The sequence below is a fragment of the Homarus americanus genome, unplaced genomic scaffold, assembly GCF_018991925.1.
Source record: "Homarus americanus isolate GMGI-L3 unplaced genomic scaffold, GMGI_Hamer_2.0 scaffold47865, whole genome shotgun sequence".
Taxonomy (NCBI): Eukaryota; Metazoa; Arthropoda; class Malacostraca; order Decapoda; family Nephropidae; genus Homarus; species Homarus americanus.
In genome coordinates this window covers 78,870-100,831 of record NW_024740134.1, presented here as the reverse complement: position 1 = coordinate 100,831, position 21,962 = coordinate 78,870, and the positions used below count along the sequence as shown (strand labels likewise).

At 44.7% G+C, this 21,962-nt stretch overlaps 1 protein-coding gene across 2 annotated transcripts in view; it reads left to right on the top strand.

Moving 5' to 3' along the window:
* The first annotated feature begins 346 nt into the window (after nucleotides 1–346).
* The window catches only part of LOC121875219 (nascent polypeptide-associated complex subunit alpha, muscle-specific form-like), a 59,634-nt gene continuing 38,018 nt past the window's right edge, over nucleotides 347–21,962 (top strand). Inside the window, exons 1-2 of one of the 2 annotated variants that reach the window (XM_042379682.1) lie at nucleotides 347–892; nucleotides 17,904–18,453. In XM_042379682.1, the coding sequence (XP_042235616.1) occupies nucleotides 829–892; nucleotides 17,904–18,453 (614 nt within the window). In that variant the 5' untranslated portion in view covers nucleotides 347–828. Of the gene's footprint in view, nucleotides 917–17,903; nucleotides 18,454–21,962 lie in introns of both variants that reach the window. The other variant, XM_042379681.1, reaches the window with a different exon arrangement.

Sequence of the window (21,962 nt, the reverse complement as noted above, 5' to 3'; positions counted from 1 at the left end):
GAGAATGTGTTATTTAAGTAATGGTGAGTGAGTAATGTGAGCGGTATGTGGAGTGGAGTGAGTAAGATGGAGCAGGTAGTGAGGGAGGACCCATGGAGGCACAGACCCAGCGGCAGCGACGCCACACACCCGCCTCCGATGGTATCCAAACCGCCTCTGGCCTCACCACCACACACACACACACACGCACCCACCGCCACCATCACTAGCGTGGCGGACCTGCACACACACGCACACACGTACACACAAACACCCTCCCTCCCTCCCCCCTCCTCGCCCCTTGCCCTCCACCGTCCAGTGTACCTGCGCTCGCTCACCTGTAGCGAGAGCAGACAGTCGTGCGGCAGACGCCTTACCGTTCACACCGCCCCTCCGTCCCTCACTCCCAGTGCACCGCGGCTGCCGCTCTCTGGAACGCCGCCTGGACGTTACTCCCCAAGTGGTAGTGATCGCTCTCCGGCGCTGGAAGCTGGAAGAGCTCTTCATACCCCCGAGTTGTGCTTTGGATTATACTACTTACTCTCAAGAATATTGTTGTGGTTTATTGACGAAGAATCTTGTATGTGGTGATGCCAGTGGAGTGAGTTGTTTATACGTGGATTCTTAGAGAATTATGGTGAAGGAAACAGTAGTGCCTCGTGCCAACCAGATCAACCTAACAATTCTCAGCCTTTGAATAGTGTGACCGCCCTCCTCCAAAACCCTTAATAACCTGTGACACCTGACCTGTATGTTATCCTCTGGTCAAGTTGTGGTCATCGTGTAAGTGACCCAAATTTGACCCTGGCTGACCTGTCAAGTAGGAGAGTGTGGGGTCAGGAAGGCTGGATGAGAGCCATGACGGATCTCGACACTCCCGGTGCTGTCGTCTGGCCCAAGTGGTGTTATTCCAGTAAGTCGCCTTGGTACCATTCCCGTAAGTCAAATTTTTTCTCACTTGACTAACTTAAACGTAATGAAACTTTCCACTAATGCTCAACAATGGTAGTCCCCTTCCACTCGTAGTCGCTAAACGAACCCTTACTTAAATGCTAAGAACAAAAAAGTAGAAAAATATAATTCATCTCCCATAAACTTTGACATAAATCCCCCCCCAAATATAGTGAATACGTATGATAAATGGTCTCTGTGGATGATGACTGAATTAGATACATTTCAAGTGAGGATAATGTAGGTTGTTGTGGCTGATGTGTTCGACTCCACACAGGTGATCTCTTGACCCTCACCTCACCTCTCTATCAGATCACACTATACACCCCACAACAATTATCACAAAAGACTTTCTCAATACATAAATTAGAAATAATATCAAAACAACTTATAAATCGAAGGAAATATTACACTCCAGAGGAACTCAATTTTTTGTGGACTTAGGATTCTGTTTTAATGTTGACCTAAAAACATGACACTTATGGATGATGTTCACTCTTAACCTCGGCCCATAGAAGTTGTAATCAAACCTCCTGTAGATACACGATTCCCCCAGCCGTAAAATCCTCCCTTTAACAATGGTTTATAACGAAGGTGATGGTCGGTGTAACTTGATTGAATGGCGAGAGATGTGTCAACCCCACCATCAGAAACTCTGTACATGGGTGAGGGGCGTACACCTGAGGTCACTTATTGGTAGAGATGAAGTTACAGTCTTGACTCTGAGTGATGTAGTGGCCAGTTCACGTTACTATAGATACACCATTACAGCCACTTGAGCTCTGGGTATAGTGAGTCTTTCAGTCAACCAACACTTGGACGTGGATCGGTTTTACACCTCATGAATCCAGTGGTTTAGAAAATACTAACCTGGTCTACCTGTAGCTAAATATATACTTAAGACTCTTACTTCTACTTAAAGGTATATTTACAAGTTCTAAGTCTAGCCCCCGTACTTAACAACTTAGTCTATCCAATGATATTATATTTACATCATCGAAATTCTAATTACTTAACAAGCGATCTTGAACTCAATAGTGTTAAGTGCACTTCAATGATCCACTTGTAACTTGAGAAAAAAAAATCCACTCACGACCTGAAGTCCATGATGTGGTTTAACATTTTAATGGACAATTTATATCTTAAGGTTAAGTCCCTCAGCTTAGAGTCAAGTGTCTAAAGATATGAAACCTGAGCAAGATGTATAGGACAGAAAGATCACATAAAGTATTGTGAGTTAGAATTCTAGTCTTGTTTACCACCACTATACATCAACTATCGTAAACATCATGTATACCACCTCTCGTGTTTATGTATATATATGTATACTTCTTTCTTAGCTTGAAGTCGTATGAATTAGACTTTCAAATTAGGGAAATAATTAGGGTCAATTATTTAATAAATCAACAATTACCAGCGGCACACACACGAGCCTCCGAGGTAGCGTAAAAACGTGACTCACCTGGAGACGAAAGCCGAGGGCCCCAGTCTTTAACGCCATGTTCCTTATTTATCAAGTCGTAAATAAACTTACATTCATCCCGGCCGTGTCATAAATTAAAGGCTTTTGCTTGAAGACGAAAATAACGTTGTAGAAGCAGAAAGAGGAGGAGGTGGTAGTGAATAGGTATTTCATTAGTCTCTTGTCATTTCTACACCTTGATACCTGGTGATACCTGATGGGTGAAGACCTCGTATGTGTGTGTTACCTGTATCTACCTGGATAATGAGCCGGGAGATTTTCAACCCTCATAATTACCTTTCTTACTAAGGCGAAAATATATTGGTTTTATTGTAAAGTATAAGACTGCGGAGTTATTAAGCAGCAGACAAGACCCGCTGGAGTCTTACCTGAAGGTCTGAGTTACTTGATGTTCTCGTGAGTGTCGGGGTGAAGGAGTGTTGAGTGAGGAAAACAAATGAAAAACTGTTAAAAGAGCTTAGGTCGTGGTTCATATTATATACTACATGTTTGTTTGTCTTTTTAGATTATTTAGAACAAATAATATTGAATTCTGTGTAAAACGTGGCTCTAGGAACACCAAAATCAATTAATACATTAATTTTTATGTTTAAAACTCATAAAACAAGACGTATTTACCATAACATTTGTCTATGCATTATAAACGATATGAGATCCCTCTTTACCTATACATTACAAACAAAAGAACATCAACTCGATTCTACTAAGGAAGATTAGACCCTATACAGTGGTGGTAATAGCAGTAAGGTAGAGGCGGTAGTGAGCCTAAGATTACCCCATGGATTTATGGTGGTTCCTCCTCCACCCTGTACTTTCCGTAGGGGCGTGGGTCCATAGGCAGAGGACTGAGTGATCACCACCAATACTATGACGGAAGGATATTGATGGCCGGTTTTAGCCCTCCGGTAGGAACTTAGAGATGCTAATGAGGGAGTGATTAAGATTCTGAGGAATCTCTTTATTGAAATACCTTTATGCCTGTGTGTTGGAGTGAGTGTGTTTATACCGCATTACGTCTTTTGAGTGTTAGATCACTTGAGGAGAGAAGTACTTTATTTTTGGGTAGAAATGAGAGAGTTATACACGGTCTTGAAGAATATAATGATGATATAACTAAGAAACTATATCGTACCCCAGAAAAATCATTGTATATATATATATATAACTGTACTTTATTTACAAGTAACTTTAAATGAATTAGACATTTCCCGTGTCTTTAAAGTCAACCAAGTACAATAAACAGATAAAAACTACATTCAACCCTAACCAGATCTCTCTTGAGTGTAGATAAATATTCAAGCCCACAAAACTGCCATTACACAAACTATTATGTATAATTAGTCAATAACCTAACCTAATCTAACCCAAAATGGACATCATTGCCCCAAGACACCGGGTGAGACGAAGGAATGCCCCCAAGTGTTACCACAGGACGAGACGTACACACAAACCAAAACACTGTGTTGTAATGTTCTTGATGTTAATAAAAGAATATACGCCCGCGACCCCACAGCTGTCTCCTCCAGTGATCCCAGAGAGAGACGGTAGATTATATATATTTGGTTAGTGGTGTGGGTGTTGTGTGGATGTAGGGGGGTTTGTGGGTACTAAGCTTGTGGGGACGTTGTGTGGGTACTAAGCTTGTGGGGACGTTGTGTGGGTACTGAGCTTGTGGGTGCGTTGTGTGCGTGTGTGTGTGTGTGTGTATGATTTCAGAATACACTAAAGTTGAGAAGCCCAAGCCCAGTTGAGTCCCTACACTCTCTATCGTTCTCTACTGATCACTGTTGTTATAAGAGACATCCTGAGTCGTAGAATAAACTCAAAAGTAAAGTAGTTTATTTCTTACCTAAATTCGTAATGTTGTGAATTGAGAAATGCGAGATGGTACGGGACTCTACCTTAGATTTCTCAAGTACAAGAAGGCTACATCTTAAGTGGTGAAAGTGTACTGATCTATCCACTTTATGATCCACTTTACTTACAAATAGATAAATCGCGTCTACTTCTATACTTACAATCTCAATGACGTATATCATCACTAATACCAATCACTGATGACGTGACCCCTACTAATCCTTCTCTCCAATCAATCAATTTATCTCATTTTAACTTTACAAAGGCAGTGAAGGTATGAGCTCGGGTCATCTAAACGATCATATGTAACTACAGGATCATCAGACAAATCACCCGCTAAGTGGATTGGTATCTACAGTAGCATTAAAATCACCAAGTCTCCTGATTGGTATCTATAGCTGCATTCAAATCACTAATCTTATCTTATCTCTCCGGACCCCATAAGGATTAGGAACATCAAGGGGGATTGATTCGAAACATGTAACCTTACTACCTAATCCTTCAACCCTGATTGAACCTCCATTTCAACTCTCGTCTCGGTATAGTTTACATTAAATCCTTTCAAAGCATCGCTGTGTTATTTCACACCTCAGTGACTAGACAGCTCTTGACGGTTCCAATTCCACCAACAACTAATACGTCTTTTCAACCTGTTGGCTTAGGAGGTTACCTGTAAGGCTGTCTCTCGGATTTTATATAATGTCTGAGTATATGTCTTTACCGTATATAACATATGAACGGGTTAAGACAGGAAGGAATTGGGTTGTTAAGTTTGCCAGGTGTGGTAGTATCTAATTACCTGAGCCATTTATGTTGGTATTAGTGATGTAGAATTATTATGAATACTCCTATAGGTAGATATACCGTATATACCTAATTATATCTACTATACCTGTATAACTACGTATATTCGCTATTACAGACGTGGTTAGTCTCCTGTTAGATGAATAAATTCACGTCGTTACTTACATCTAAAAGGTTATTAGTCTATCCTAACTACGCGAAAACACCGAATATAACTACGTTTGTGTACTATTTCATGCACGTAGTTTGCATCCTGTTGAGTGAGTACGAAGATTCAACACCTGGGTACTATTTCTTAAGCCCCTGAGTACGATGTCTAAAATCCTTGAGTACGATGTCTAAAATCCTTGAGTACGATGTCTTAAATCCTTGAGTACGATGTCTTAAATCCTTGAGTACGATGTCTTATGCCATTGAATACTATGTCTTAATCCTTTGAGTACGATTTCTTAAGCCATTGAATACTGTCTTAATCCTTTGAGTACGAAGAATCAACCTCTAGAATATAATAACTTAATCCTTTGAGTACGATGATCAATTTCTCTTAACCCCGATTTAATGTTACTCTAGAGGTTACGTTATCGTTTTGAAGCTGTTAATTTTTAGTGTTCATGTTAATATAAATGTTAAAATTAATTCAATCTTGTAAGAAAAAGCCGTAAATTTCTGGTTTTGATAATAAACCGTAAAACACATTTCAGTATATGGTGTAAAAATACGGGTAACTTTTAGTGTAAATGGCCTAAAATATATTCTGTAAATTATGTAAATGTCTGGTACATATAATAAAAGATTTTTGTGTGTAAATGTAGTCATATATATTTATACGGTGTAACTGAGACGAATGCCGAATGTAAATGTGACCCAAGATATAGTGTAAATATGTTAAAATATTCAGCATAAATGTGGTCAACGAACCCCTTGTAAATGTGGGTAATATATCCAGTGTAAATGCCGTATATCCAGTGTAAATGTCGTATACCCAGTGTAAAAGACCCGGAATGTCTCATGTCAAAAGAGTTAATATTATACCCACAAATGCCCAGTGCCTCAAGGTAGTGCCCCGGGTGACGTCACATCGTTTGGGAGTGCCTCCATCAATCAGCCTCGGTCCATTGGCTCCGGGAGACGGGCTAATTGCTGGGAGGGTCAGGTCAACTGCTGGGAGCGTTCTTTCGGTGGTTTGGGCGCTAGGAGGGTTAGTTCAGAGCTAGAAGAGCCAGATCAGAGCTAGGAGAACCAGGTAAAAGCTAGAAAGGTCAGATCAAACGCTAAGAGTAGTCAGGTCAACTACATGATGCAATCTGTACTAGGAGAGAGTCAGTCAACCTGTATTACTTAAGGAATTCTCATCTACATAACCTCACAATACCAGCCACTGTCTCTCATTTATTTCCGCAAGATCAAAAGTTCCTCAAGATGTTTCTCACCTGTGAATAAATTTAACTTAGATACGATGACGATGACGACGAAGATGGTGATGATGATGGTGACGCTGATGATGATAATGACAAAGATGACGATGACGACAAAGATGATGATGATGATGATGACAAAGATGATGATAATGACAATGACGATGATGGATACCAACCTAGTCTCCCCTGGCTGGATAAGATGAGAGTTCTTCACCACATCTATTATTCAAAGGACGAGAGAAGTCTACTGCATTAATCTGACTTGATCGTCCCGGACTCGTGGATCATCAACTAAACATGGACCCGATCATCGACTGGTGGTCACATTCATTAATATACCTGTGTGTCCAGCGAGGTTCCTGCCGGCGACGGTGCTAGAGGGGAAGAAGGGGTCAATGTGGTGGTGGTGGGTCCGAGTGATGTCGACAGTTCACTCAAGTTATTTGTTGATCGGAATTGGTGATATTTGAGGAGAGAGAGAGAGAGAGAGAGAGAGAGAGAGGCGTATTATCAGCGACGTCAGGTTTGGTGTTGGGTTGTTGGGTCGATTAAGAGGGTCGAGGTACTTAATGTCTGATCGTTCGTCTGGTTGTATCAGGTCGTTTAGTTTTATTGGGTTGTTTGTTGTTATCTCTTCCTTCCATTCTGTTAATTGCTTTGACTGATGTTTGGTTAGGTTAAGTTAGGTTACAGCTCTGACAGTAACCCAGGGAATCTTTGGCACTAACGCGGTGCTCTCAGACAACACACATTAATGGAGGAGATAGATTAAAGAGACCTATTCATTCCAGCTGTTATGAATACTTTTTACGAGGTTCAAAAGCTGACACAGACCGATCAGAAGTATGAGGAGAGGAGGAGGCCGCCGACTGGGTGTTGCAGGGGTAGAAGCAACATTAACTCCCACTACATCATATCGAATCAGCAGCTTCTTTAAAACTCTTGTCTCTAATAACTTGGACAAATATCTTGACTCAATCGTTTTCCAGTACTCTTTAGTGGTCTTCTGTGCTATAACTTGTAGTCTTATCAGTTACTTCCTACAGAATTCGAGGACTCAGGGCACGTCGCTGATCTTAGAATATTTATTGCGGAAAAGAAGTTAAATTTATGTTCCAATTACGAAGGAAAACACAATTTTAAAGTCTGTGTCTTGAGGTGATGTGAGGCTTCCGTGGTGGTAGTGGTGGGGGACAGGTGGAACAGGACGAGTCACCAGGACCTGTTGATAAGTGCGGACAACTGCAGCGGTGAGTGTGGGGGTTCCCGCTCGTCTCGCTGGACAATTGACGGCTCGGAACACCTCACAGCCTCGTCCAGCTCGCCTAAACACCTGGTCGAACTTATATCCTTGAAGGGTCGTATGTATCACCAGTGATCAAAGCTGGGAGGTGGTGGTGGTGGTGGTTGAGTGTTAGTGTTGCTTTATTTTATAAGTTTAATTCTTCCTCCATCACACACTTGTACTCCGCTTAAACAACAAATCAGATTTAATTTTTGAAGTCTTTTTTTTTATAGGTACTTGGTTTAGACTTGATGGACATGGTAGTCGAGATTCAGGTGGACTTGTTTTAGTTCAATCGGGTGTTTTCTCTCGTCCTGTTCTTGGTACCGGGAAGTGGACTATAGTTCTTGTAACTGAATAGAAGAAGAAGAAGGGGAAAAAAACTACCAGAAGTTGATTTGACACAGCGATTTTCAGCACCGGTTTAGTGATGTTAATCTAAATTCCAACAAGCTTCTGTTCTCGAGTCAAATCATTAAGATCTCGTGCGAGTTTTTGGCGAGTGTCAAGGCGGACATTTAGCTCCATTGATTCATATGCTAATGACTCCGACTCCTTAAGATTCGTTTCAGGATTCTGGATCTGGTGGACGCGAATGAGACTCTCGGACAACAATTAGTTTATTCCTCGTAAAGTCGCAGCAGACGACTCTTTACATCAAGTAGCGTCTAACTCGGCACAAGTTCACCTCCTGTTAACACAAAGAGCAGCTCCTTGTTCCTTCCTTATCATCTTAAACAATCACACTTTGCATAAACTACCTTTCAAGTCCTTTTTCAGTTTTGCAAGAGAGCAGCCGCTGACATGTTCGCTTCCCTGTGTTGTTTGAACAGGGAATTAGATCCTTTGACGACGAATTCACTGACAGGAGACTCATTGTTGTCAGGAATCTATAGAGGCGGGTAGAAGGTCCACCTCGTCACATTCCTGATAAAAAGAATGTTACTATATATAAGAGTAATCTCCGTAATCAACAATTTATACCGGAGTTTATTTAGTCTTATCCACATGTTAAGAACCAGGGCGCAACGTTGAAGAAACAGACATTCTTCTCTGTATAAACAAAACAACTCATAGGTGTGTCATGGCTCATTTAGACGCCATGACACTTACACCTTAATTTGGCGTACAGTTTCAGATTCTCTCGATAACGACGGTGAACAGAGGACGCACATAAGTAGCGCCATTATCCAGCAGCGGGGCATTCTGGGTTGACGGTACAGCAGGCATCACTAAGGAGGGTCACATGGCAGGCAGATTCTTGTGGTAGTGAGCAGTCAGTCGTCCTCTGTGTTGTTGTCTCTATTACACACACACAAAGACATGCTTGAGACTGATCAATATGTGTCATATGTCCGGATATAAAGGGCCGACAAATGTTGTACGGATTTCTGTAATATTTTCAACAACAAAAAAATCTATGTCTTTAAACGAGATTATTTTCATCTATCAACAAAATGCTTATGAAACAAAACAATAGTTGAGTCTTATATGTTTCTGTGACTGGAAATACACAAAGACTTCCAGTACATATGTCTTGTGTAAATCCGTCTCACCTAACCTAACCTAATCTACCTTTTTAAGACCATGTTATCGGAAGGTTGAACAGCGTCTCAGTAAACATCGTTCTGGCTGAAGTACACGAGCCAGAACAATGGGCGCAGAGCATAACGCATACACCCTCTACCTTTATTGTGGCATCTGTGAGAATACATCCAACACCTACCACCTTCCCTCCCTCACCTTCTCTCTCTCTCTCCCTCACCTTTTCTCTCTCTCTCCCTCACCTCCTCACCATCCATGCACAAGCTGCTGGGACACCTTCGCCTCCCTCTGCTGGTGTCCGATTTCCTTCATCTGACTTTATTAACTTGTTAAAACTAAGACTAAAGTCATCCCCCACTCACTAAAACACCTTTAATACCATACCGTACTTGTTGTAGTATAAAGAGAAGTATTCTTTATATAACTCAAAGTCAAGGAATGGAAATAAAAGATGTTCATTAAAATATGGAAATGAGAAGAGGTGTAGCGTTGGAACACACAGTCTTGTTTGCACATCCGCTCACTAGGGGTCGGCCTAGCTACCCCTTCCCTCTCTCGTTTCATATATCATCGCCCACGTCATTGTTTATGGTATACCAAGACCTTATACTTATAGGATAAATATACACGTCTGTGGTCTATATATTTTACACACAGACACCAAAATAATCATCTTGTGTTTGAGTAGAAGACGGAAGCTGTTTTGACCCGAGGAATGATGTCAATAAATAACTTGGTAGGTTCATAAATCATCAGTAAACAGATATAAACATAGACAGGAGTGAGTGATGGATTGTGGGAGAGAGCTTTGACCACTGGGCCTGAAATAATATTTTCAATCAATAACTCTTGCGGGTCTGACCATTGTAGAGTAAGAAGAAGAAAAAAACCAGTTGATATTATTCATGAGTTTATTAATAATCAGGTGATGCTCCCCACACACACCTGAATGTACAGGTAAAGGATAACAGAATATTCATCTTACCTACAACGAGAGAAAGTTTTAAAATCCGTGAAAAGGAGGAAATATTTCTACCGTCGTAAACTTTGATCAGAGTCGAAAGTTTTCTCCAAAGTCAGAAAATCGAAAACTTTACCTCAGCCACGACTCAAATCATGTAGTCAAGATTAAACTAATAATACCTCCTGTGAGATCCAAAGGCCTTATAAATTCTGTGTCTCTTGTGTCGACTGGCGAAATATAGACGCCCTTTTGTGGGATGTGTTGAGGACTGCATGTGAGCCGCCAGTTAGCGCTCAAACTTACACCTCCACGAGAGCTATCGATAGCTTGCCGAAATATCTATAATCAAGCGGTGTAAGCCATGCACAGGCCATAATAGTGCTAACCCGATTGATATCATCCACGCGGCAGACAAGGCGAAAACAAACCGAAATGCGAGTGTATTTAAGGACTAATATCCGACCATCTTGAAGGAGGTATAAATATGCCAAGTGTCTTTAAGGAGCTTGTGTCTTGACGGAGCCTCTTAAGTTAGCACCTGTACACTTAACGCAGGGACTGTGAAGTGCCAGAAGACATGCAGGTGTGGATGAAGTACACGTCGCCTCTCCCGTGACCCGAAACATAACAACACAAGGGTTCGAGGAGGGGGAGGGATTGTTAGGTGTAATTTTCATTTCTAGTTGATAAGAGTGTGTGTATGTGTGTCGGGGTGATTTCGGGTAATATAGGAGGTTGGAGAGGCACAGTTTCTCCTGATACAGTGGGATAATGTGAAGTCTCTAGGTCCTTCTCTGGTCCTTGGGGGAACAGTGAGGCTCCTCCGTTAGTTGAATTTTAGACATTTTGACGGAGATGCAAACTAACCTTATACAACACCTTGCTGTTTCTTGGAGGAGTGAAGGTTCTCTCATTATTATTTTGAAGGAGTTGGAGGATAATTAATAGTTTTTTTAGAGGAAATCAGTAAACAAGAGAAGCTTGGAGGGGAAGTAGTTACGGGAGGAAGGCGCTGACGGAGATAAGAGTCAGGAAAAGGAGTGTTCGGTCTTTGGGGCGGGGATGCCCTGGGGAAACTTAAGATCGTGACGGGGAAGGCTGCTGCCACCCCCCCTTACACACACACGCCTCCGTGGAAACCTCAGGACACGCCTCTGGTCACGCACATGCCAGGAAATTGCACCCGTTGTAGACACACCTGGCGATTAGAAAATACACACACACAAACATACATACATACATACATACACACACGCACACACACGCACAATGTTACAAGATTACCGCAAGCATGTGTACACTCCACGGACAAGTACACACGGCTGTATAAACATAGACCCCCCCCTTCAGCTTTGTGTTCACAGGAATTGTACACATCAAAACCCTACAGCTTCTGCACACTTCACGAGTAATGTTCCGACACGTAAACAAAGGTTCAATCGGATGATAAAGTGACTGTGAAGTGTTTCGAACTCTTATCGAACGCGTGAACCCTCCCCCACACAAACACACACTCATGGACGTACACACACACACACACACTCATGGACGTACACACACACACACTCATGGACGTACACACACACTCATGGACGTACACAACACACTCATGGACGTACACAACACACTCATGGACGTACACAGCAGGAAGGTGCACTACATGGAGGCGTGATGCTCCCTACTGTTTCGACCGAGGGTTATGAAGCAGGGTCGAGTTATCATCCCACTGTGCCACCCCCCCACACACCCTCGTAACTCCGGCACCCTCTCGCCACGGCACCTCGAGAACAATGGTTCGACCTCATCATTACACGCTCTATCTCTCGATATTCCCCATCGCCGCGTGACTAGTAACCATCTTGATAAATATCTTCTACTCGGATTTGTTGAAGAAGTTAAGATATGGTGAGGTTAAATAAGGGTTTCGGGGTAGACTTTTTGTATTGAGATTTATTATTATTATTATTATTACTATTACAAATTAGACTTCTTTTTTTTCTCCTTCTATCATGAAAGCAGCTATATTTTCTTCCCAACACGTATAGTAATTCATTGATAATATTGAACAAAACAGAGCAGGTGACAGGAAGGGTCGAGAATCCCCTGCGAAACTCCCTAAGGTCGGTAGAGAGAGAAGGAGGGATGGATGGAGGGAGGTGGTGGACGCCATAGACGCCTTGACCCCGGGCCACATTCCAAAACAAAAGCCGAGCGCGAGCCTGGTGCGAGGAGAATCTAATCGTCTCTTGTTCTCTCATGCCTCCATATCTCATATTGTCTGCAGGAGGATCCATTTGCATACCTGGAATATAAGAGAACTAAGCATTGCATTTGCTCTGGAACTACGAGGAGGTGTGAGTTCTTGTGAGACTGGGATTTTTTTTTTTTTAGTGGGAGGGGTGGAAGAGGATTGGATTTTGACTTTATTATTGCGTTTATCTTTTGTTTTTCAATTTGGGGTAATAGATGATTGAAGGTGTTACGGGAGATCATAGTATTTCATGGTAATTTAATGACGTAGAATAAGCGTGGATCATCTATCCTTCATGGTATTAGTGAGTCTGGTCTTGAGGTACCATTGTGACGTATATGGTAGTATGGTGAGCAGTAGCTATGGTAGTTTTATATCTGGGTTATCATGATAATTCCCGATCATGGTAGCCTCTCACTGACTAGGCATAGTTCTTGTTCATTGTAGCCTTGTGTCATCTTTACTCAGGTAGGTCGTGGTACTAGTCAGAGGCCGGTGGTCATGGGAGTAGGTCGCCTGGTTTGCCGCAGAGTTATGGTGGCCGTAATGGTAGTGGACGGCGGTGGTGGGAGGTAACGGGGTCAACAGCGGTAATTGAAAGTATGTGACGGTGAGTCTCTCTTCCAGCTTACACTCATGACTGGAAGCGGGTGGCACGCGGCGGTTGAAGGAGAGGGGGGTCGTGTGGGCGGCGGGAGCGGCTGAGTGGTGGTGGGGAGACGCTGTGGGCGGTGGTGGAAGGTGGCTGTGTGGGCGCTGGTAGAGGGCGGCGTGTGTGGGTGGTGAAGTGGTGATATTCTAGACGAAGGTGATGCTGCGGGGTGAATGTCGTTGCGTTCTAACCTGCAGGAACGGTGAGTGAAACGTTGTGGGGGGGGCCGGAGGAGCTCTGTGGGTGGCGATGGTGGTGGGCGGAGACAGGCACTGTAGGCGGCAGGAGAGCAGCTCATAGCTGGTTGTTTGAACCCTGCGTTCTTGCTAGCAGCTGTGAGTACATAGGTGATGGCCATAGATGTGGTAAACAGTTGGGGACTATGAACACTGGCTTGTGTGTAGTGGATGGGTGGCTTTGTAGGTCGGCAAGAGGTTGACTGGGCGGCTATTGATGTCTGTCGCTATGGTCGGCTGATAGAAAGGGTGGTGACAGCCGCCACCAGGGGAGGTCTGGTCTGAAGGGAGCCACGCGTCGCTGGTTCTCTCTGAAGGCCTCCGGTGTCTGACGAGGGAAAGAGTCGTACTTTTTTATTGGGATGGCCGTGTCGGGGTGGAAGGCACTGTCGACTGGTGTTATTCCCTCGTTGATGATGGAGGTGACAACAGCACCGGTGGCGGTGGTGAGTAATTCAGTCCAACTGGAGTGGAAAGTGGGACACTGGACGTCGGACTCCAGCTGAGACTGTCTGACAAATAACCTCTGAGTGACAAGGTGTTGGTAGAAACGTCGGGAGGCCGCTGGAGATGCGGACTGCCCGTGGCTCTGGTGACAATAGACGCCGGGTTGTGGAGTGCAGCGTCATGACGTGAGCCGCCAGGGCCTATACATACAGGCCGCTGTGATGTGCCAGCTACGCTCTGAATACCGTCCACGCCAGGCGATGCTGACAGATCCTGGCGAGCACCTCTCACTCTGCCCCCGACCTACACGTGACGAAGGTACTGAAGGAGATATTACCAGCAATGGCATATTGCAAATTCTTGTGATTTATGATTTTGTGGTTAGTTGACGGAGGTGTTGAAGGTGAACAGGTGAGCCTTCGTCAGCGTGATGGGATCCTGAGAGCGACGACGCGTGTGCGGGGTCTCCGCCACACGTCGCTAGCGAGGCTGGGGTGACCCCGCGCCCCTTGCGGTAGCCGGGGGCGCAACCAGGGTAGAGGGAGCGAGAGGTGGGCGGCTGGTAGGGTGGAGGTGAGGATAGGGGGGGGGGTGACCGCTGTGCCCCTGTGCCCACCCGGCGGCCGCTGCAAGGGATGCCCGAGGCGACCACTGTGGCATCTGTAGCGGGACTAGAGTCGTGAGCCGCGGGCCAGAGGTCACAGCATCCCGCAGGCCACCTCATCATGACCTGCCTCACACACACTACAACAACAACAACTACGTCACGTTGAGAAGGACGGCTCTCAGGTAGCCCCTTAGTTGTTTAATTAACCCACATTACCTGCAACATGCACTGATATAAAAAAAACTACGTTGCATAATCAGTAGCTAACTTCAACCCACTTAACTACGACCTGCAGAATTAAACCCTACTATAGTAACTATGTCTCTAGAAGCTACAACAATAACCACGATATTATATTATAAAAAAAAGTCAACGCATCACAGGTGGAGAAGCAGCCATCCGTGCCCTCACACACACACACACACACACACACACACACACACACACACACACACACACACAACCCAGATGAAGAGTGGACGGACAGTGGACAACCTAACCCTCCTCTTCCTCCTCTCCTCTTCCTCTTCTCCCACCTCTTCCTCCTCCTCTTCTCCCTCCTCCTCTTCTCCCTCCTCCTCTTCATCCTCTCCTATGTCGCTTCTCCCTCCTCTCCTCTTCCGCTTCTCCCTCTTCCTCTCCCTCCTCTTCCTCTCGTCGTCCAGATGGTCATCACTGGATCAGGTGTGAGGCGCCCGGCAACAGACAGACCAACTACACCGATATAATTAGATCGCTATACACCACTACCCATGGTGAGGAGGATAACCCAGTTGGTATAATCTATCCATCTCCTCCAGGCTTGGGATTATTGTATCTATCCAACCTATCCACAAGAAGATTATGATTATCCAAAGGTATATATTTATTATCCATGTCTATTTATCCACAACATGGGACGATTATCCTGGGATATATAATACTATCCAAGGCCATTCAAAAGTACCTATCCACCAGTCTCTATCACTCTAGCTGGGATACTTGATGGATAATGGATCATGGAGCATTGTAGGAGCATAGGAGGAGCATCAATCATACTCCCCGCATCCCTTATGAAGGACACACGCACACACACACACGCACACACACACACACGCACACACACACATTAGGTCGTTTTTTGCCCCTTAATTAACGATGTTGTAATGTATCTACTTAAGGTATAGTCTCAGTGTAATTATGCGGCCATATTGGATGCTTATTTAGTTTTTCCTTCCGTTTGAAATGTCAGGTTTTTGATGATTTTTTTTAAGCATTTTCTGTTAAGTTTCAGTTGTCAGTCAGTCGATATTTAAGGTGTCAGTCAATGAATCAGTCAGTTAGTTAGTCTGTCAGTCTGTCAATACAGGACTTAAGGACTGAATTCTGTCTTTAAGTATTACATAGAGTTTAGTTAAGGATCTCTCTCTCTCTCTCTCTCTCTCTCTCTGGTGTGTGTGTGTGTGGGTTAAGTGGGCGGCGCGCGGTGGTGACCTAGCCAACCAACCAACCCGCCCACCCACGCCCACAGGTGCCGCCCGCAGCTACCACGCCCATCTGCATTCCGATACGACCCGATAACAAGTGAAATTTTGACGGCGTAATTAAGATGGTCTAGGGATCAAGGGTGACTCGGCCAGCCCAAGGTGATGGTGGTGGTTCAGGTGTTATGCCGCGCCACCATGATGGAATTTCTTAAGTCAAATGAGAACCTAAATATAATAGTTTTTTCAATATTTTATTTATTTCACGAGTGTTATATTTTTTCCGATTTTTTTATTATTTATTTTTTTGATGTTTCGTTTTTTGTGTGTAAAAGTGGTCTCGTTTGGTTTATTTTCCTTAATTTTATTTTTTCTTTATATTCATTTTTATTTTGAGTTTATTAGGACGTGTTTTTTATTCATTATTTGACATTTTTTCTCATATTTTACGGATGCGAAACCTAATTTCTATTAATCTGAAAATAAAAAGGTATATGTCTAAGTGGTGGAATGATAACGTAAAAGACAGGCTTCAGTAAGAGCGATGAACCTGCCACTGTGACGCCTGAACTCAGAGTGATCCTCAGGTAACTCTCATCTCGCGGCCCGTCACTGCCACCCGCCTGCCAGATATACAAGTATCCCTAATGGGTCTAAATTACAGTGTTCTTGATATATATGTCAGTTCCCAAGGGATGTTATAAGATTATAGCTGTATTCTTTTATTATGAGGTATATATTATCAGGTTTTCTTTCATATAGCGAAAATGTAGTAAAATATATGCTGTTTGCAAGAGCGTAACCTTAGCCAATGAGCGATGAGATGCTTTCCTTTAGGACTGGCTGTGCGTGGTGATTGGTTGTGGCTTACTGACGTCATTATGTTACCAACTAATATATTATTTTTACTTACATTTTTCTTTTAACGGCGGCGATCTTTGCTTATTGAATGTTTCACGACAGAATGATAACCGACGGCTTCATACAACATTCAAACTGTAAGACAAAAAAGTTAACATTTGAAGTTTTATTTTTTTTATATGCCAAGTCGAGCCCGGGGGTGACAGAGGCGGGCAGGGGGTGGCACAAAAAGTGGTCAGGGCGGTGGCGGGGCGGGTCAGCGGGCGAGGATGGGGTCAAGGGTACATGGGGACTGTGGTGGGGGGACCCCAGGGGCCGAGGGGGGCGGAGACCCCCTGAGGCAGGTCGAAGCGGCGGCAGATTAGGGACTGTGTTGATGCCACACAAGCTGTACTACCTCATCCCTGATCACATGTCGGGGAGGAGGGGACGCCCGTGTGTTGTAGTCCTCCTTGCTACCGGACAATTTAATTCCTTGCTTCAGCCAACCTCCCCCCCCCCCCTCCTTCCCTCCAGGCCACAGCACATCGCCTCGACCCCTCGCCCTTCGCACTAAATTGCACCTTTGAACCCCTGGTCGGGCCGGCTGGCTGGTGCCCGCCTGCACGAGATCCCCGCCATGGGGCAGAGGGCAAGCTGTGCCCCACACCCAGGTAATGTGTGTCCCTGGGGCGAGGACATGTCAGTACATGGCAGAGGTCAGGACACCACCTGCGGCACTGCCCGGGCGACTCCCTCCCGACCCTGCCCATACCCTGGGGTATTCTCTCTCTTGCCTTTGTACTTTTACTTCAATAAATGATTCTTGTAGGGTGCGTGCGTGGGTACAGGGCGTGTATATGAGTGCGTGTAGAGGGCGTGGGTGGCGCGTGCTGGTGGAGGAGGGTGCGCGTGCCGATGACGCCCCCAGAACCATCACTTCTTACCCCGCCCATCCTGTACCCACCCCGCCCCCTGCTGCCCCGGGCCAGGACGTGCCCCAGGAGTGATGCTATAATCATTTCCCACAATATTTGTGTATAATCTGACAAAAACAGAGTAACTAGGTGCCCCGACCTTGGCTAGGTGACCCGTGTTAACCCTTGATGGTCTTATTGCAGGTAACCAGGCGGAGAGCGAGACGGCCCAGGACCTGGCGCTCAACAACAACAACACACCCATCACCAAAGACAAGGAACACGCTGCGGTCGCTGCCGCTAACGCCGCGGCTGCCGCAGCGTACGGCGCCAAGGGCCGCAAGAAGGTGCGGCGCGAGGTGCCCAACGGTGCCCGCCTGGAGGACAAGATGCCATCAGACTCCACAAACGACGTCAAGTCAGAGAGATTATCACCAGACCCCGGCAGTGACGCCCCCGTCGCCACCCACGCCACCCCCAGCCCTTCTGTGTCACCCAAGTCCCCCGCCTCACACCGCACCCGCACGCCCTCCTTCCCTGGCACGCCTCCCAACCCCGCCTTCACGCCTCCCGCCGCCATCCCCTCCGCCTACGATCGCTTCAGCCCCGCCTCATTGGGCGGTGTGGGTGTTGGTGTGGGCGGCCTCCCAGGAGGTCCAGGAGCCATCAAGCAGATGGAGTCCCTCATGAACAGAAACTGCTCTGATCTCATGAGATCTTTGGCGGCCAAGTACAACAACAGCAACCCCAACGAGTGAGTATTACCTCCTAGTGTTACCTCCTAGTGTTACCTCCTAGTGTTACCTCCTAGTGTTACCTCCTAGTGTTACCTCCTAGTATTACCTCCTAGTGTTACCTCCTAGTATTACCTCCTAGTGTTATTCCTAGTCTCACCCCAGGCTACTATAGAGACAGGATTCTTTGTTACACTCCTAATAAATTACCAGAAAGTGATTGTAGTTTGTATTAAAATGTATTAAAAAATTAGGTCGACTGTATTTTGGAGTTCTCTCACTGCCCCAGGAGAGAACTGTCTGATGGACTTTGATATTCCTTTTTAGTAATTATAGGCTGTTGAACTCTGTTCAGCGTCACTCCCTTTTTAGCCTTTTATTTCTGCTGAGCTCTCTCTTGACCACTCGTTTCCGGGTCACTGATTTCAAAGTCACCCTAAATTTCATTCTTTACTCATCTTGCCTCAATTTCCAGACTGTCTCACCCCTCTTCCAGCCTTCCTCACCCCATTCCACCCCCCTTCCACCCTCTTCCCACTCTGCCTCACCCCCTCCCCCCCCACCTACGTATCCTGAAGTCAAAAGGTCGGTCTTGTGGTTTTACTGATAACATCTATCTATTGTAAGACCAGAGCTTTGGTCAGGCTTCGAGACCACAGAATGTTGTCCAGTTACGAGGTTTTTATTTTACAGTGACCATCCGAAGGGTCTTTTTTTTTTATTAGTTTTTTTTCCAGGATGAACTAGACACTCTTATCTCTAAATTGAAATTAATAAAAAAATGGGATTGAATAATTGATATATAATAAGCAAAATTATCCATTAACTTTATGTTATAATTGATTTTCTTTAGATTAGGTTAGGTTAGGTTAGATCTTATCTTGATACGCCACGGGGAGTTTTTTTTCGATTTGGTTTTATTAGTTAGAGGTTTTCTTATTATAGGATGGTCTCTTAGTGGTGAGGGTACAGGCGGTGGGTATCAAAGAGGAGGGAAACACTCTAGCATCCAGGTGAGGTATAGTGTGGTGGTGTGGTAGTGGTTATTGTGGTGTGGTGCTGGTTATGGTGTTGGTGGTAGTGGTGGTAAGGTACTAGAATGATTTTCTTACCTTACTACCGTTCTACCACTACCACCACCACCACCACCACCACTACTACCACCACCACCACCAACACTACCACCACCACCACCACCACCATCATTACTACCACCACCACCACCTCCGTCTAGTCACTGCGGTGCCCTATGGAGACGCCGCCCTTGTACCCATTCACCTCTTCAGTACTCAAGGCGACAGTAAACGTGGCTTAAATCTCCTCCTATGCTAGAGATAAGGGAGGTAAATATGATGGATAACAGAGTCCTTATCGGTGAGAGAAGGCGAGAGATTGACTCGTGTAGCCTGTCTGTTGGTGGGCAGAAGCACAGGACCTGACCTTGTATCTGACGGTGTTCCTGGCGGGGCGTGCCGGAGATCCCCCTCAGATAGGTCGTGTTGGAGCTTCTATCTTAACCTATTCTTGTGCCAGAGGCGTTATCGATGTGGACAACAACTACCACCCCTCCCCCCCCCGCCACCCCCCACCCCCGCCACCCAACCTCTCCCCTCCCCCTCCTCTTTTACCTACTACACCCTACTACCACCCCCCCTTACCACACCACTACGACCATCACCCTTCCTACCACCACTACAGAACAACCACCCCACCACTACTACCACTCTACCACCACTACTACCCCACCACTACCACCCTACCACCACTACTACCCCACCACTACTACCCTACCACCACTACCACCCCACCACTACCATCCCACCACTACCATCATCCACAATTTTAACAAACAAACGAAAAAAAAGTCAGGTTAGGTTAGGTCAGTCTGCTCTGGTCTAGTCTAGTCTTCCTGACGGGGGAGGTGGCGTGTATCTGGGCATCTTACCGTGTCATGTCTCTCTCTCTCACGCCCCCAGCAGGAGGCTTTATGGTCTTGTAGGTCGTGTCCTTAATACTGGTGGTGACTCAGGCGCTAGTGACGTGAATACTGTATGTGATGATAATAATAATAATAATAATAATAATGGTAATAATAATGATAATAGTGATAATATTCTTATTTTATTATTATTATTATTATCATTATTATTATTATTATTATTATTATTATTATTATTATTATCGTTTTTATTTCCCATATTCTTATTACCACTGGTGTTTTTCTTCCTTTTCCAATCATTCTATTTTCCTCCATACCTTCTCTCCATCCCTCCTATTTTTCCATATCGTTCCTGGCCTCCTCCTCCTCCTCCTCCTCCTCCTCCTCCTCCTCTCCTTGATAGCTGCTGGACCTTGAGATGGGGTGGAAATCCTGACATCCTGCCAGGTTTTACGGGCATCGTGAAGTCCTGTGTCCAGATGAGGCGATAATCCGTACCTCTCTCTCTCTCTCTCTCTCTCTCTCTCTCTCTCTCTCTCTCTCTCTCTCTCTCTCTCTAGTCCACCTCCTTGGTTTATGTAATTTTCTTATTTTTTATTGTTTTGTTTTATCATTTTCTTCCTCTTTTATCGTTTTGTATTGATTTATTTTGTATTTTCCTAATTTATTCCTTATTTCTCTGTTTTTGCTTTGTTTAATCTGTTATTCTTGTGTTGTACCTGAGTCATATCGTACCCACAGGTAGGGTACAAAATGCCCTGTATACCCTGACTAAGATACCAAAACCTCAGGTAACCTCCCAACCTCAGGTAACCTCCCCCTCCAGGTAAACCTCAGGTAACCTCCCCCCAACCTCAGGTAACCCCCCCCCCCAACCCCATGACGTCAGCTCCTGGTATATGTGTGTGTATTTTTTACCATGGAGTGGCTAGTTTATTGTGCACCTATTAAATATCCACCTTGTAACGCAAAAAGAAAATATATTAAGACAGGTAAGGTACAGTTAATTACTAAAGTCTGTTTGTTTGTCCCTCTGAACCCTGAACCCCCGAGGGATTCAGACTCGTGAACCCGAAGCAGTTGACTCATATCTTGATAAAGACGGAAGAAGGATAATGATAATAACAACAACTGATAAAGAAAAAGTTAAATTGTCTTATTCTATTTTGTTTTTCTTATTTTATTTCGTTATCTTCTTTTACTGCTATTACCTCGTACTGTAATATTATTGCATTCTTCAGTTTCCTCATTCTTTCATATGATAAATAATAATATATTTTATCTTACTATTTCTTCCTTTCGTTATTATCTGTCAGTCATTTCTTATCTTCTTACTCTCTCTTTCCTCCTTCGTTATCATCGTCTCCTGTTCTTCCCTCATACAGTAAATATCCCTCATATATGGTATCCTTCAACGCCTCCTAAGGACTTTGGCAGGATGTGTGATTTCCTGCCTCTCCCTTGGTCGGCCTCATGAACACCTTGAGCACCTTTCACCTTTTGTGTACCTGGGGGCGAGGGGGCGGCCACTAGCGTCCTTAGTCTACTGGACACCTCGAAGGATTCAGGGACGCTTTCTTGGGTGACTCT